Source organism: Epinephelus fuscoguttatus, linkage group LG1 (genome assembly GCF_011397635.1).
Source record: "Epinephelus fuscoguttatus linkage group LG1, E.fuscoguttatus.final_Chr_v1".
In the NCBI taxonomy this organism is placed as follows: Eukaryota; Metazoa; Chordata; class Actinopteri; order Perciformes; family Serranidae; genus Epinephelus; species Epinephelus fuscoguttatus.
Genome location: NC_064752.1, coordinates 22,029,399 through 22,046,216, shown reverse-complemented (window position 1 = coordinate 22,046,216; position 16,818 = coordinate 22,029,399). Strand labels below are relative to the sequence as shown.

General features: G+C 39.0%; 1 protein-coding gene across 9 annotated transcripts; it reads right to left on the bottom strand.

The window, feature by feature from the left end:
• Positions 1–2,993: 2,993 nt before the first annotated feature.
• On the bottom strand, positions 2,994–16,809 carry LOC125889891 (mucin-3A). Of its 9 annotated transcripts, XM_049578147.1 has the most exons (19): positions 14,676–16,809; positions 14,342–14,466; positions 14,066–14,130; positions 13,759–13,961; positions 12,982–13,147; positions 11,832–12,871; positions 11,497–11,621; positions 11,224–11,288; positions 10,917–11,119; positions 10,589–10,754; positions 9,305–10,473; positions 8,970–9,094; positions 7,889–7,953; positions 7,582–7,784; positions 6,819–6,984; positions 6,090–6,254; positions 5,882–5,952; positions 5,685–5,767; positions 5,295–5,584 (listed from the first exon to the last, which is right to left on the bottom strand). In XM_049578147.1, exons 1-19 carry the CDS (start codon positions 16,543–16,545, stop codon positions 5,540–5,542), a joined length of 6,120 nt encoding a protein of 2,039 aa, XP_049434104.1. In that variant the 5' UTR covers positions 16,546–16,809; the 3' UTR covers positions 5,295–5,539. The 9 variants fall into 9 exon arrangements, with proteins under 9 accessions (XP_049434176.1, XP_049434166.1, XP_049434140.1 ...); XM_049578183.1 differs by lacking the exons at positions 7,889–7,953; positions 8,970–9,094; positions 9,305–10,473; positions 10,589–10,754 and having other exon boundaries at positions 5,291–5,584; positions 7,582–7,624; positions 10,960–11,119; XM_049578193.1 differs by lacking the exons at positions 7,889–7,953; positions 8,970–9,094; positions 9,305–10,473; positions 10,589–10,754; positions 10,917–11,119 and having other exon boundaries at positions 5,291–5,584.
• Between the last annotated feature and the right edge of the window lie 9 nt (positions 16,810–16,818).

The following is a 16,818-nucleotide window of genomic DNA, read 5'->3' as shown; positions in this document are numbered from 1 at the left end:
TTTTTCAAGTTTTAGGCAATATTCACCCATTTCTTATCTATCTATAAAACATCTGTATATGCTATTTTTAGGAGTCCTTTTCTTTCTTTCTTTTTTTTTCTTCAAAGATTATTTTTTGGGCTTTTTGCCTTTAATGAACAGGACAGAATGAAATGGGCTGAGAGAGAGAGTGGGGTTGACATGCAGCAAAGGGTTGCAAACCGGAGTCCGGCCCGCAACCGCTGCAGCGAGGCATCGCCTCCACACATGGGGTGCCAGCACTATCCACCACGCCACCGATGCCCCCTTTAGGAGCTCTTTTCTCATGAAATGTTGCCTACATTTGGACAATGTATTGTGCTTCATTGTGAGTGAAAGGGGAAGTTAGTAGTAAAATTATTTCACGCTATTTGACTATTGTGGCAGTGTCAAGGGATGATACTTAACAAATAAAGAGAATCTTAGCTGGAGTATTATTTTTACCTTGTCATAAAAGATACCGTTAAATACTCTAAAATGTGAATCCAAAGATTCTATTCAAGATTTAAGATTCAATACTTGCCATATCAACAAGGTAGATTGGGATTTGTCAAAGTGAGATCACTTAAAGGTCTAGTATGTAGGATTCAGTGGCATCTAGTGGTGAGGTTGCAGATTGCAACCATTGGAATCTTCTCCTGTGTGCCAAACCTTTAGAAGGAGTACAGTGGCTGACGGTGGTGGATGAAGTACCTGAAAGCCATACTTGAGTTAAAATACCAGAAAATGACTTTGGTAGAAGTTAAGGTCATCTATTACAGCAGTACTTGAGGAAAAGTCTTCTGATATTTACTGTGCTTAAATATCAAAAGTATTTTTATTATGTGAAATGTGATTGAGTATTAAAAGTAAAAGTACAAGTAATTTCTGGTAGTAAAAAAGCAGGCAGTCCGAATTCTGAGGATTATAAAGATTAGTTTCAGGTGATTATCAGCTAATGAAAACATAGTTATGAATATTACATTCCTATTCTGTTGATATATGCCCCTAAGTCATACACACTGGACCTTTAAAGGAATACTTGACCCACAAGATGACCATTTGTAAATCAATTTGTTCCACACACATGCATGAAAAAAAGAAAGAAAAAGAAAGAAAACCTCAATATTGGAGTCAGCACAGGTAAGTTCCACTTTTAGTTCAGTTTTAAATAGAAGGGTTTACGCAAATATGCACGTGTATCTAAAGCACTGATCATACAACTGGATAAATGAGGCTTTGATTATACCACACGAGCTGTGTGAGAGTTTGTAAACTGATATTTTGACAGTTATTCTGTTGTTAAAAGTGGTTCCCAATCAATCAATAAATCAATATGTTTTCCATTTTCTGTGGACAGTTTCCTCACAAATTCAAGTTAACACAACATGAGTAACTAATTTACAAATGGTCACTTTGTGGGTGAAATATTCCTTTAAACAGACAAAAATAGTAAACTATTAATTCAAAAAGCAGATAATGCATAAAGTAAAGTAAAAACAGACTGTCCATACCTATGAAATATTCATAGGTATTCATTAATTCATTATTCAAAGCATAAAAGTTTATTTTCTTGGTATAGTCCAGCGCTCTGTCATATCAGTTATACACAAATGTGCTTTTGATTATGGCATATTTTTCAGTAGTAAGCTCTATGTGCTTTTTTGGGGTATTCTGATTCTCATCCACTTTCCCCCAAACATGTTACTAGTTGATAAGAGAATCTGCTCATTAATTCCTCTGTGTGCACTGACGTTTTTGTGTAACTTTCCTTGTCATTTGCTGTGAGGGGTGGACAAAGTTGTAAATATTTAACTGCGACTGAAGTGCTGCTGGTTAAATTTTACACAGGTCAGAGCACTTGTAAAGAAAATATAGTGTATCAGGTGAAGGTAAAGAAATTGGCCACAAGTGTGTCCCTTGAGTCAGCCACTAGGTGGACACAAACCACCATCAATGGTTCAGATGGAAAGACAATGAGTAAACTGTATAGTGCTTTTGAAGACCTGCAGCAGGCATGTGCACTGTTATTTCAAGGTTCACTGACAAAGATCTCACCAATGCCAGTATCATAACTAGAGTGGCAGCAGTGGTCTGTGACAGTATTTATGCTGACAGCACATGGTCTCAACTGTACAACAGGACAGACATAGTCACTGCTGAGGTTGATTATACAATGTCATATTTTTTATATCCCTCTCATTCACTTTATAGATCATTAAAAAATGCATTAAACTTCCTCTGTCAGTGCCTCTCTACTCACGTATTGCCAAGGCACACCATCATGAAAATGAGTGTGTGTATGCCATCTAGTGACAGGATATTGTACTGACTGACACAAAATACCTTTCCTATGTAGATCCATAAACAGTATCAAACTACACTATATAGATAGACTTGTATTGAATTAATTGTTGAACAGACTTTTTCCAGCAAGTGTTACAATTAAGTAACACAATATACAACTGGTAATTTGTAGCAGAGATGTTCATGTTGTTAGAATAAAACAAAAAATAATTCATCTCAAACAGTTTTAGTAACATTTAACCCAAACTAAACTGCGCTATGTTGTGCCCGCTCTCCTCTACATGAGTGCTGATATAGGCTAGCCTACAGTATAACAGCACCGGAACTTTTAACTATGCATGTATCACATCTATTGGTGCCATTGCAAAAATGTTGTGTTTTGGCCATGGCGGCCATTTTACTTCCCACCATAACCGAATAATGTATTTTTCATCATATCTCCTGAACCAAACATGCCAACACAGAATTGGTGATGTCCACCCTCATGTTTTAATAGTCAAAGGTTACAATGATACTCTATACAACATCATTAACTGATTATGTGAATAGTTAAAGGTGACTTCAGTGATGCCAGAGGGATATCACTGCATCTAAGAATCTTGTGCTGTGTCTCAAATCGCGTACTTCTGTACTTGCACTTACTATTTTGAGTGCATAAGTGTGTTCACACTGAGAAGTATAGAAAAATGCAGTGCACTATGAGTACCCGGATGGTGCACTCAAAACGGTCAAAAAGTTGAGTGTGGAACTATGGACACTTCTTGCCCTCAATGGTTGCCATCTTGGCTACGTAGCAGAAGGGGAGGGACCACAACTGGAAATGGCGGCCGAGGACTGTGCGTCCGTGAACGTCGCTGCATTGTACAAATACATGTGTTTTTTGCAATAAGCATCACTATACTGTTGTCGGGTATAAGCCAGCGCTATTTTGTTGGGTTAATTTAGCAGTCTGTAATGATTTGGTACCGCAAACGATAATGCAAATGCTAATGCTAGTTTGCTAACTAGCTAATTTGCCATAGTCACTACCCTGTCGAAATTCGCGCACTACACCAATGAGTACATAGTGCACATAGTATACTACATAGAAGTATACTAACGGAAGTATGTGGTTTGAGACACATTGTTTAGGTTAGACTTAATAATATAATGTATGTTGCAACCTTTCTTGCAGCCACAGCTTAAGAGTTCAAGTTCAAAAAAGTGAGCATCATTTTCAAATATCACCTGGACTATAACTAATAAATGGTGCTTTTAGAACTGTTGCATAAAAACTAGGGATGGGCAACACAAGCAAAAACACTATTCGAAAATCGTGGCAAGTATTAGACAATTTTTCGAATAATCCCCCCCCCCAGCCAGGCACACAGAGATCCATTCATCTTTAAAGGCCTGAACATACTCGGGCGGAACGGACTCCACAGAGGTCCGCGCGTACTCAAAGCGGACGTCCGCAAGCCCTGTGCGCGCACACCAGTGACTGCTCGGGCCTTACTACTCCGTGAGGTTCTCGTCCAGAGAGTCGGCATGCTCACCACCGTGGCAACTCAGAATGGACAAACCAAACACTGGCTACAGGTAAGGCCACTAGCGTTTTTGTTTCAGCCATCATAGTTAGCAGCTCCTCTGCAACAAGCAACATAAAAAACGATGATTTTTTTTTTTTTTAACATGAAACTATTCAATTCAGTGTTTTTACCGGTTTGAATCACCAGGTCCATTTGCATTGGAGGGGAGGAGACCTCTGTGGATCATTCGACTCCCATTCAAAACCTCGTGAATGTTTGGATCCGAAAAAAGGTGAGCACACATTAATTTATCAGAGGAAAAGGCGAGTATTAGCAGGTGCTGGACGAGTGGTATGTCCTGAACAGCATTGGAGAAACACTGACTTGTAATGTGAAACTTCAGTGTATTCTCATACAACGGTTGGTATGATATCCTATGAATTATTGCCCCACGAATGGCATTAGGCTACATCCTTAATGTTAAATTATTTAATCAACGTAAAGTTACGGAGGTTAGGTTAAGACAAGAAAAGTCACTGCATATAGGTTTAGGGGAACAGAAACATGGTGATGATATACCTTAAAAATCAAAGTCCTCTCAATAGTAATATTATATAATAGTAATAGTAATACAAAGTTAACACAGTTCCTAACACCGGTCTCCGGGAAAGGTCCTGTGTTTTGTGACCTATCCACAGCCCCAACCTGCCTACTTACCGGACAGCTCTGGACCGCCTCTCTCTTTACTCCTGTCAGCGCATTGGTCATGTGATCACAGCTCTCCAAAACATGTGGGTTATGTACGAATAACTAGCTCATGATTTCATGAGATATGAATTTTGATGCATTACTTTTTGCAGGAAAAAGTACAAACGTTGCACGAGAATAGCCTGAACAAAGAACACTGAAGGTATTCCAACCGGGAGAAGTTTTAGCTGATTGCAGTCTGCAGTACTCAGCACTAGATGCCGCTTAATATCCCTTTAATCCTTAAACATATATTGCCTAATTGTTGGGGGTAACTGTTCATTTATAGCTACTGCTTCTCCTTAATTGTTGTACATGTGATGATAAAGAACGTGAAATATGATATCTGAAAATCAAGTTGCTCCAAACGTCATGACAACACTGATGAAAACGACACTCATCAAAGCTCTAGCTGTAGGTTTACTCCTGGTTTCTATTACATCTACTTAAATTCAGTTCATTTTCCACATTTTTTGAATAATTTTGTGTATTCTCAGTAAATGTAGATGTAAAATGCTTGCTGAAAAAGCCACCAGGTCAACGAGGTACTCAATGTGGTTTCGGGAAGGGGCAGGATTAATTGGTTTTTGTTTTTTTTATTTAATGTTTTTTTAATCATCTGTCTCTCAAAACTGCAGGGTAGTATTGCTCACTGACAATAAATAAAAACTAAATAGTGTAGCATGATGCAGTCAAATGAGGACACCATTTAAAAAACAGAAAATTTACTGTAAAACAAACGGCTATTGTGTGGTGTGAAATAACTGGAGTCTGAATTGGCATCTTAATTTGTATTTAAGAGCACAAGAGGTTACAGTTAATTAAAATGAATATAAATAAAGTCAAATATCATAACAACAAATTACTCGTATATTAAATCATGTACAATAAAAAGTTGGTAGCTCACTGATCTGTAATTTTCTTTATTGCTACCATGGAAAACCATTATAATTAAAACAAAATCTTGCGGCCTGTAGCCTTCATCTTGGGTCGATGTTCCCAACCTCTGGACGTTTTGTTGTGGCCTGGAAAGATACCAGAATGATCACATATTTCTATCAACATTTTAATTACAGTCTTACATTTACCTGTCCTTGTAGTCCAGAAGACTTCCATATGTCATACCTGCATTCGGGTGTCAACATTTTTTAGATGTGGCCTGAAACCTTCAGATGTGTAAGTGCCTGCAAACCCCAAGTTGTGATCTCCTGGAAAAAAAAAGAATGTGATAATGTTAAAACTGCAGGTGTTACAGCCCTTGCTGAAAAATTGTTTACATTTTTTCTTTTTTAAGAAGAGATCAGTTACAGACAAGTACACACCTGTATCAGAGAAGTCAAAGAAATCTTCCTCAAAAGCAGACAGTCTTCTGTCATAGGGGTTACTTCTTTTCCTACAGTAAAGAGACAGCGTCATCAGTGTCACATGGCAGTGTTTGTAACTTAATTATTACAGGCAACAAGAAAGAGCATTTGTTGAAAATGTGCATATTAGTGTATAGGAAGATGCATTTCAGGCATCAAAACCCACCAAGAGCCAGTACATCTCTTTTTAACAATGACGGCAATGACGATGATAATGAAGAGCAGTAGGGCTCCTGCCAATGATCCAAACAGTGCACCCCAAAAACCTGGACCTCGACGGAAGAGTTCACACTGTGAGCCATGAAACTGCTCAAGGCTAGAACTGAAGCACCTGGATTGAAGGGCCACAAGAGGGAATTACATTAAAGGGAAATATCACCTGAATTAAGAATTACAGTATGTTATTTCCATGGCTGAGGGAAGTTCAATCAATATTCATGAACATGAGCTACTCTCTCTCAAAGCCAGAAACCGAAGAAGTAAGTCTGAAACTTGTGATGTCATCAAGTATTAAGTCTGGAGCTGCTCCATAGATAATGCATTTTTTCATACCAAAACGAGCTTTATTCTACTGTAGTGTTCTCAGTTGTAAAACAGAAAATAATGACCCCATATACTCAAAATATTTCCCTGGGTGCTCGCAGTGTCATCTATAACATCTATCCAAATTCATTGTTTATGGAGCAGCTCCAGACTTTATTCTTGATCATCACAAATTTGAGTTTTAGCTCTTTATTTTTTTGGATTTGGGAGACAGGTGATCATGTTTACTTACTTTTTTGAACTGATGTAGAGCACAGGAATAACATATGAATTTTAAAAAATGGGCGTAGGTCCCCTTTTAATAAAATTAACTCTTCAAGCGCCTTGCAATAAGGATAAAACAGATACTCACTGACAGACTGGCCCTTTCTCAATGTCATTGTGACATTCTCCGTGTTGATGACAGTAATTGGGGTTTGTTTTGCAGGGTCCAACACACTGCCACTGTCCATTAACAATTTCAGCAGTGTAATTAGCAAACTCCGAGCAGTTTATAAAAGGCTTCAGATCTGTGATATCTGGTTGACAGCAAAAAAGAAGTATAAATCATTTTGTACAAGTATAAGATAACAAATTCAGAATTGTTGACATACATATACAGATCAGCTGAAACATTAAAACCACTGACAGGTGAAGTGAATAACATTGATCATCTTTACAATGCAGTGTTCTGTTGGGAAACTTTGGGTCCTGACATTCATGTGGATGCCACCTGACACACACCACCCACTCAAACGCCGCTGCAGACCCACCCCGATCTGGGGACTTTGGAGGCCAAGTCAATAGTTTGAGCTCTTTGTCTTGTTCTTTGGGGCATTCCTGAACAGTTTTTGTTGCATGGGGGCCCACTGCCATCAGGGAGTGCCTTTGTCATGAGGGGGGTGTACTTGGTCTGTAACCATGTGTGGGTAGATAGTTAATGTCAAGTAGCATCCATATGACTGCCAGGACCCAAAGTTTCCCAGCAGAACATTACACTGTAATGAGATAATCGATGTTGTTTACTCCACCCGCCAGTGGTTTCAATGTTTTTGCTCATCGGTGTCCATTGAATGAACAAACACTGACTGTGCAAAGAAATAAGCCAATTCTACATGTTTACAGCTGATACTTACTTTTAATCTCAGGTTTCTGGAAGGTGAGTCCATTTAACAGCACCTTTGAATTATTAAAGGCCTGAGAAATCTTCTTGAGGTTACTTGTATTATTCAAGATATCAGTCAACACCCCATCAAGCTTATTGTTCACAAACTGGATTTGTGTTTCATTGTTTGGATAAATGTACTCCGCCTGGCTCTCTGCAACAACACTTCCTGGTCTGCAGTAGAAAAATAAAAAGATATTACCAAAAGAAAACAGCTTGTACTTGATTAAAAAGAGTAATTTAAATCATTATATGAGGCAATTATAATGAACACCTACGACAACTTGATGACTTTTACTTTTTCAAAGGTTTGTGGATCTGCTTCTCTGCACAGGGCTTCAAGCTACAACACGTAAGAGATGGTATTACGGCAAGGTTATAACAGTACATCATTTTTTGGATATTAAAGGCACAGTGTGTAGGAATTTCTCCCATCTAACGTTGAAATCATATATTGCATTCAAACGGAGAGCGCACTCTAGTGCCTCACTGTTTCAGACGCATATTGCACCAACAGTAGCCACTGTGTGCCAAAAAGCTATGATAACATTGATGAAACCATGTCATCCGATACTACTTCATGGAGTATTCACTCAGGCTCCTACACAGACACACGTGACGTGAGTTGACAAACCCCCTCCTCACCATGCTGGCTGTGTTTACAACGTAGGACTGTTGGTGTGGGTGTAAATCGAAACAAACCAATCACATCTTGTCTTTTGACAACTGACAAGTGGCTCAACCTCACACACCTCATCCCTCTCCTGGTGTCACTGCGCCGCTAACAGCTGTTAGCAGCCAGCATTGGGGTAGCCTTTACCAGGTGGAGAGAGCTGCTGAAGGAGAAAGATAATGCAATCACAGCTAACAGCAGCGCTGGCTGCAAACAGCTGTTAGTGCTGTTAGCGCCTCTTGCTCCTCTCCTTCGGCTTCTCAGTCATGCAGCGCTGGCCTGGCTCTCAACGAAAACGCCGAAGGCGGGGCTTGTATGTCCCTTGCTGGCGGATGTATTCTCAAGATGGTGAAACGTTATGGAACCCCCCCCCAGACGACTTACCCGCACAATGTCCAAACAAATCCAAAATTCTCCTTTTATGAGAATAAGTCAGATTATTGGTGGAGGAAATAATACACCAATGATGACATATTTATGAATGCAGACATCAATTTTTGCCAATAAACAACTGAAAATGTTACACAACGTCCCTTTAACATCAAAAACCGTATCTGTTCAAAGTATGAGTTATTGTAATTATTGCCCAGTAAAAAATAACAAGGTATAAGACATGATTAAACACTTGTAAATACTATATATTACTAATCATTTAAGTTATGCAACATGAAAAAAAACATATTTACCTCCTTTTCTAATTTGTTGATGAAGGCTAATGACTGAGGTGAGTTTAGATTGTTAAAGGCCACCTGAAAAGTGACGCTGATTTTCATAGTAATGTTTGCTTTGTGTGTTGGTATTGCTCCTGTATCTGCAAGAAATGATGACATTACAAAAACATTATAGACATTTCATAAATATTTTACATTGAACACTGAGGTTAGGACTATATCAGTGCCAAAATCAAACATATTTAATTTAAACACATGACTGATATCTTATAAGTGATCTCTGAATTCATTTATTCTCTTCAGTTGACAGAATATTTTGAAGAACTGTATCTGGATATGAAAAACCTCACCAACATGAGCAGGGGTGTCATTCTTTCCAAAAGAGCACGTATCTCCAAGGAGAAAATCAAAACAGTTGCACTGACATTTTCCAAGTGTTGAGTTGAATTTGCAGATACCCCCGATACAGTTAGTTTTACAGTCCTCACACTGAGGAGTTGTAGACGATGGCACAGTGACAGTAGGACTTGAAGAGGTAATAATGGTAGATGTTGATCGACTGACTGTTGTTGATTTGGTTGTGCTGGTGATTTTCGCTGATGTCAGAGATTTAGTTGTTGCTGTGGGTGTTGTCTTTGTAGCAGATGTTGATTGTTGTTCTGTAGACGAGGACATGATTGTTGTAGATGTTCCCTGGCTAGTCAGTGGGAGATGAGTTGAGGAAGGTAATTCAGTACTTGTTGTGGGTTTTATTGTCATAGGAGATGCAGGTTGTTGTGTTGTCGATGAGGACATCATTGTCGTAGATGTTTCCTGGCTAGTCATTGAGAGATGAGTTATGCTGGTATTTGTTGGTGTTGTTTCAATTTTGTGTTCAGTTGTTTTTTGAGTGGAGTGAGACATATTAGGAGGCAATATAGATGGGGAACTCGGTGAGACCTCTGTACCTGTGGTGGGATTAATTGTTGTTGTTGTTGTTGTGAGATGATTAGCGCTGGTAGTTCCTGTTTCTTCATTTGTGGTTTGGGTTGAGGCTGAGAAATGTGATTCAGTTGTTGCTGTGGATGTTATTGTCGTAGGAGATGTGGAATGTTGCTCTGCTGATGAGGACATCATTATTGTAGATGTTTCCTGGGTAGTCAATTGGAGCTGAGTTGTATTTGTCAGTGTTGTTTCAGTTTTGTGTTCAGGTGATGTTTGAGTGAAATGAGTAGTTAGTGGGAGGACTGTGGAGTGTGAACTTGGTGAGACCTCTGTACTTGTTGGGGGGTTTATTGTTGTTGTGGAGTGATTAGTGTTGGTAGTTCCCGTTTCTCCATTTGTGGAGAGTACAGAGGCTGTAAATTCAGTTGTTGCTGTGGGTGTTGTCTTCGTAACAGATGTTAATTGTTCTGTTGTTGGGGAGATCATAGTTGGAGATGTTTCCTGGCTAGTCACTGGGAGCTGAGTTGTGCTGGGAGCCGGATGGAAGAATTCACACTGTGGGCCAAAAAACTGCCCAAGACTTGAGTTGAAACACCTGGATTGAAGGACCACAAGAAGAAATTGTGTTAGTTAAATGAACAATACCAGCAAAAATATAAGATAAAGTTAAGCTCCTTGCAATTAAACTAAAAACAGATCTTTTTGCTTACCGACAGGTTGGCCCTTTCTCGATGTCATTGAGACATTGTCCATGTTGATGACAGTAATCGGGGTTTGTTTTGCAGGGTCCAACACACTGCCATTGCTCGTTAATTATTTCAGCAGTGTAATTAGAGAACTGAGAGCAGTTTATAAAAGGCTCCAGATCTTGGATATCTAGTTTATAGAAAAAATAAAGAAATACATTCATATTTATTTTTTTTTAATGAGTACCACAATACAAATATAGAAATGTTGACATATATTCATTGAATGACAAAACATAGACTGTCCAAAATAGTAACAACTCAAATCCTCAAATTTAGAGCTGACACTTACCTTTAATTTCAGGTTTCTGGAAGGTGAGTCCATTTAACAGCACCGTTGAATTATTAAAGGCCTGAGAAATCTTCTTGAGGTTACTTGTATTATTCAAGATATCAGTCAAAACCCCATCAAGCTGAGTATTGACAAACTGGATTTGTGTTTCATTGTTTGGATAAATGTACTCTGCCTGGCTCTCTGCAACAACACTTCCTGGTCTGCAGTAGAAAAATAAAAAGATATTACCAAAAGAAAACAGCTTGTACTTGATTAAAAAAAGAAATTTAAATGATGTCATCAGTAAAGTTTAATGAACACCTACGATAAGTTGATGACTTTAACTTTTTTGAAGGTTTGTGGATCTGCTTCTTTGCATAGGGCTTCAAGCTACAACACGTAAGAGATGTAATAATAGCAAAGTCATAACAATATATCATTTTGGGGATATTAACATCAAAAACAGCATATGTTTAAAGTATGAGTTATTGTAATTGTTGCCCAGTAAAAAGTAATACGGTGTAAGACATGATTAAACACTTATAAATACTAGATATTACTTATCATTAAGTTATGTAACATAAAAAAACATATTTACCTCCTTTTCTAATTTGTTGATGAAGGCTAATGACTGAGGTGAGTTTAGATTGTTAAAGGCCACCTGAAAAGTGACGTTGATTTTCAAAGTAATATTTGCTTTGTGTGTTGGTATTGCTCCTGTATCTGCAAGAAATGATGACATTACAAAAACATTATAGACATTTCATAAATATTTTACATTGAACACTGAGGTTAGGACTATATCAGTGCCAAAATCAAACATATTTAATTTAAACACATGACTGATATCTTGTAGGTGATCTCTGAATTCATTTATTCTCTTCAGTTGACAGAATATTTTGAAGAACTGTATCTGGATATGAAAAACCTCACCAACATGAGCAGGGGTGTCATTCTTTCCAAAAGAGCACGTATCTCCAAGGAGAAAATCAAAACAGTTGCACTGACATTCTCCAACTGTTGAGTTGAATATGCAGATACCCCCGATACAGTTAGTTTTACAGCCCTCACACTGAGGAGTTGTAGACGATGGCACAGTGACAGTAGGACTTGAAGAGGTAATAATGGTAGATGTTGATCGACTGACTGTTGTTGATTTGGTTGTGCTGGTGATTTTCGCTGATGTCAGAGATTCAGTTGTTGCTGCGGGTGTTGTCTTTGTAGCAGATGTTGATTGTTGTTCTGTTGACGAGGACATGATTGTTGTAGGTGTTCCCTGGCTAGTCAGTGGGAGATGAGTTGTGCTGGTATTTGTTGGTGTTGTTTCAATTTTGTGTTCAGTTGTTGTTTGAGTGGAGTGAGATGTAGTAGGAGACAATATAGATGGGGAACTCAGTGAGACTTCTGTACCTGTGGTGGGATTGATTGTTGTTGTGGGATGATTAGTGTTGGTAGTTCCTGTTTCTCCTTTTGTGGTTTGGGTTGAGGCTGAGAAATGTGATTCAGTTGTTGCTGTGGGTGTTATTGTCGTAGGAGATGTGGAATGTTGCATTGTCGATGAGGACATCATTGTCGTAGATGTTTCCTGGGTAGTCAATTGGAGCTGAGTCGTATTTGTCAGTGTTGTTTCAGTTTTGTGTTCAGGTGATGTTTGAGTGAAATGAGTAGTTAGTGGGAGGACTGTGGAGTGTGAACTTGGTGAGACCTCTGTACTTGTTGGGGGGTTTATTGTTGTTGTGGAGTGATTAATGTTGGTAGTTCCCGTTTCTCCATTTGTGGAGAGTACAGAGGCTGTAAATTCAGTTGTTGCTGTGGGTGTTGTCTTCGTAACAGATGTTAATTGTTCTGTTGTTGGGGAGATCATAGTTGTAGATGTTTCCTGGCTAGTCACTGGGAGCTGAGTTGTGCTGGGAGTCGGATGGAAGAATTCACACTGTGGGCCAAAAAACTGCCCAAGACTTGAGTTGAAACACCTGGATTGAAGGACCACAAGAAGAAATTGTGTTAGTTAAATGAACAATACCAGCAAAAATATAAGATAAAGTTAAGCTCCTTGCAGTTAAACTAAAAACATTTTGCTTACCGACAGGTTGGCCCTTTCTCAATGTCATTGAGACATTGTCCATGTTGATGACAATAATCGGGGTTTGTTTTGCAGGGTCCAACACACTGCCATTGCTCGTTAATTATTTCAGCAGTGTAATTAGCGAACTGAGAGCAATTTATAAAAGGCTTCAGATCTGTGATATCTGGTTGACAACAACAACAAAAAAGTATTAATTGTTTTGTACAAGTATTACAAAACAAATATAGAAATATTGACAAACACATACAGATCAGCCAAAACATTAAAACCACTGACAGGTGAAGTGAATAACACTGATCATCTTTACAATGCAATGTTCTGCTGGGAAACTTTGGGTCCTGACATTCATGTGGATGCCACCTGACACAGACCATCCACCCAAATGCCACTGCAGATGAAGTACACCACCATGCTGATCTGGGGAATTTGGAGGCCAGGTCAATGTTTTGAGCTCTTTGTCTTGTTCTTTGGGGCATTCCTGAACAGTTTTTGTTGCATGGGGGCCCACTGCCGTCAGGGAGTGCCTTTGTCATGAGGGGGGTGTACTCGGTCTGTAACCATGTGTGGGTAGGTGGTTAATGTCAAGTAGCATCCATATGACTGCCAGGACCCAAAGTTTCCCAGCAGAACATTACACTGTAATGAGATAATCGATGTTGTTTACTCCACCCGCCAGTGGTTTCAATGTTTTTGCTCATCGGTGTCCATTGAATGAACAAACACTGACTGTGCAAAGAAATAAGCCAATTCTACATGTTTAGAGCTGATACTTACTTTTAATCTCAGGTTTCTGGAAGGTGAGTCCATTTAACAGCACCGTTGAATTATTAAAGGCCTGAGAAATCTTCTTGAGGTTACTTGTATTATTCAAGATATCAGTCAAAACCCCATCAAGCTGAGTATTGACAAACTGGATTTGAGTTTCATTGTTTGTATAATTGTACTCTGCCTGGCTCTCTGCAACAACACTTCCTGGTCTGCAGTAGAAAAATAAAAAGATATTACCAAAAGAAAACAGCTTGTACTTGAGTAATAAGAGTTATTTAAATAATGTCATCAGTAAAGTTTAATGAACACCTACGATAAGTTGATGACTTTAACTTTTTTGAATGTTTGTGGATCTGCTTCTCTGCATAGGGCTTCGAGCTACAACACAAGAGATGATACTACAGCAAGGTTTTAACAATAAATAAAGTTTTGAGATATTAACATTAAAACAAGTAACTGTATATATTATCAGGAATTGTAATTACTTCCCAGGAAATAACAGAGCAACCAGTTATAAGACATAAGTGAGAATTGAAATTCGAAATACTAATAATCATTAATTTATGCAACAATAAGAAAAAAAAATTACCTCCCGCTCTAATTTCTCAATGAAGTCTAATGATAGATTTGATGTTAGATTTTTAAAGTCCACCGTAAACGTCTCATTGATTTTCAAAGTAATGTTTGCTTTGTGAGTTGGTATTGTTGTTTTATCTGCAAAAAATGATGACAGTGCAAAAACATTATCAACATTGCAATAACAATAACATATATTAAACACTGAAATAGAAAATATCAATGCCAAAATCAAGCACGACTGATAACAACGTATTGCGAAAACTTTTTGAATTATCTCTGCATTCAGTCATTCTTCAGTTGACAGAATATTTTGAAGAAATGTATCTGTATATGAAAAACCTCACCGACATGAGCAGGGGTGTCATTCTTTCCAAAAGAGCACGTATGTCCAAGGAGAAAATCTTTACAGTTGCACTGGCATTCTCCAAGTGTTGAGTTGAATTTGCAAGTACCTCTGAAACAATTTCTTTGACATTCCTCACACTGAGGAGTTGTAGATGATATCACAGTCACAGTAGTACTTGAAAACAGAACACTGGTAGATGTTGATGGAGTGATTGTTGTTGATTTTGTGGTGCGAGAGATCTTCACTGATGTCAGAGATTTAGTAGTTGCTGGGGGTGTAATCGTCGTAGCAATTGTGGAATGTTGCTTGGTTGATGAGGACATGATTGTTGTAGATGTTTCATGGGTAGTCAGTGGGAGCTGAGTTGTGCTGGTAGTATTTGGTGTTGTTGGACTTTTGTGTTCAGGTGATGTTTGAGTGAATTGGGTAGTTATTGGAGCTATTGTAGATGGGGAACTTGGTGAGACCTCTATATTTGGAGAGGAATTGGTTGTTGCTGTGGAATGTTTACTTCTGGTAGTCTCTGTGTTGCCATTTGTGGTGAGAGTTGAGGATGAGGAAGGTAATACAGTACTTGATGTGGGTTTTATTGTCGTAGGAGATGTAGGTTGTTGCTCTGTTGATGAGGACATTATTGTTGTAGATGTTTCATGGGTAGTCAGTGGGAGTTGAGTTGTGCTGGTAGTATTTGGTGTTGTTTGACTTTTGTGTTCAGGTGCTGTTTGAGTGAAATGAGTAGTATTTTTAGGCAATGTGGGTGGTGCACTTGATGAGACCTCTGTTTTTGTGGTGGGATTGATTGCTGTTGTGGGATGATTAGTCTTGGTAGTTCCTGTTTCTCCTTTTGTGGTTTGGGTTGAGGCTGAGGAATGTGATTCAGTTGTTGCTGTTGATGTTACTGTCGTAGGAGATGTGGAATGTTGCTCTGTTGATGAGGACATCATTGTTGTAGATGTTTCATGGGTAGTCAGTGGGAGTTGAGTTGTGCTGGTAGTATTTGGTGTTGTTTGACTTTTGTGTTCAGGTGCTGTTTGAGTGAAATGACTAGTTACTGGAGACAATATAGATGGGGAACTGGGTGAGACCTCTGTACTTGTGGTGGGATTGATTGCTGTTGTGGGATGACTAGTCTTGGTAGTTCCTGTTTCTCCTTTTGTGGTTTGGGTTGAGGCTGAGGAATGTGATTCAGTTGTTGCTGTGGATGTTATTGTCGTAGGAGATGTGGAATGTTGCTCTGTTGATGAGGACATTATTGTTGTAGATGTTTCATGGGTAGTCAATGGGAGTTGAGTTGTGCTGGTAGTATTTGGTGTTGTTTGACTTTTGTGTTCAGGTGCTGTTTGAGTGAAATGACTAGTTACTGGAGACAATATAGATGGGGAACTGGGTGAGACCTCTGTACTTGTGGTGGGATTGATTGCTGTTGTGGGATGACTAGTCTTGGTAGTTCCTGTTTCTCCTTTTGTGGTTTGGGTTGAGGCTGAGGAATGTGATTCAGTTGTTGCTGTGGATGTTATTGTCGTAGGAGATGTGGAATGTTGCTCTGTTGATGAGGACATTATTGTTGTAGATGTTTCATGGGTAGTCAGTGGGAGTTGAGTTGTGCTGGTAGTATTTGGTGTTGTTTGACTTTTGTGTTCAGGTGCTGTTTGAGTGAAATGACTAGTTACTGGAGACAATATAGATGGGGAACTGGGTGAGACCTCTGTACTTGTGGTGGGATTGATTGCTGTTGTGGGATGACTAGTCTTGGTAGTTCCTGTTTCTCCTTTTGTGGTTTGGGTTGAGGCTGAGGAATGTGATTCAGTTGTTGCTGTGGATGTTATTGTCGTAGGAGATGTGGAATGTTGCTCTGTTGATGAGGACATTATTGTTGTAGATGTTTCATGGGTAGTCAGTGGGAGTTGAGTTGTGCTGGTAGTATTTGGTGTTGTTTGACTTTTGTGTTCAGGTGCTGTTTGAGTGAAATGAGTAGTTACTGGAGACAATATAGATGGGGAACTGGGTGAGACCTCTGTACTTGTGGTGGGATTGATTGCTGTTGTGGGATGACTAGTCTTGGTAGTTCCTGTTTCTCCTTTTGTGGTTTGGGTTGAGGCTGAGGAATGTGATTCAGTTGTTGCTGTGGATGTTATTGTAGA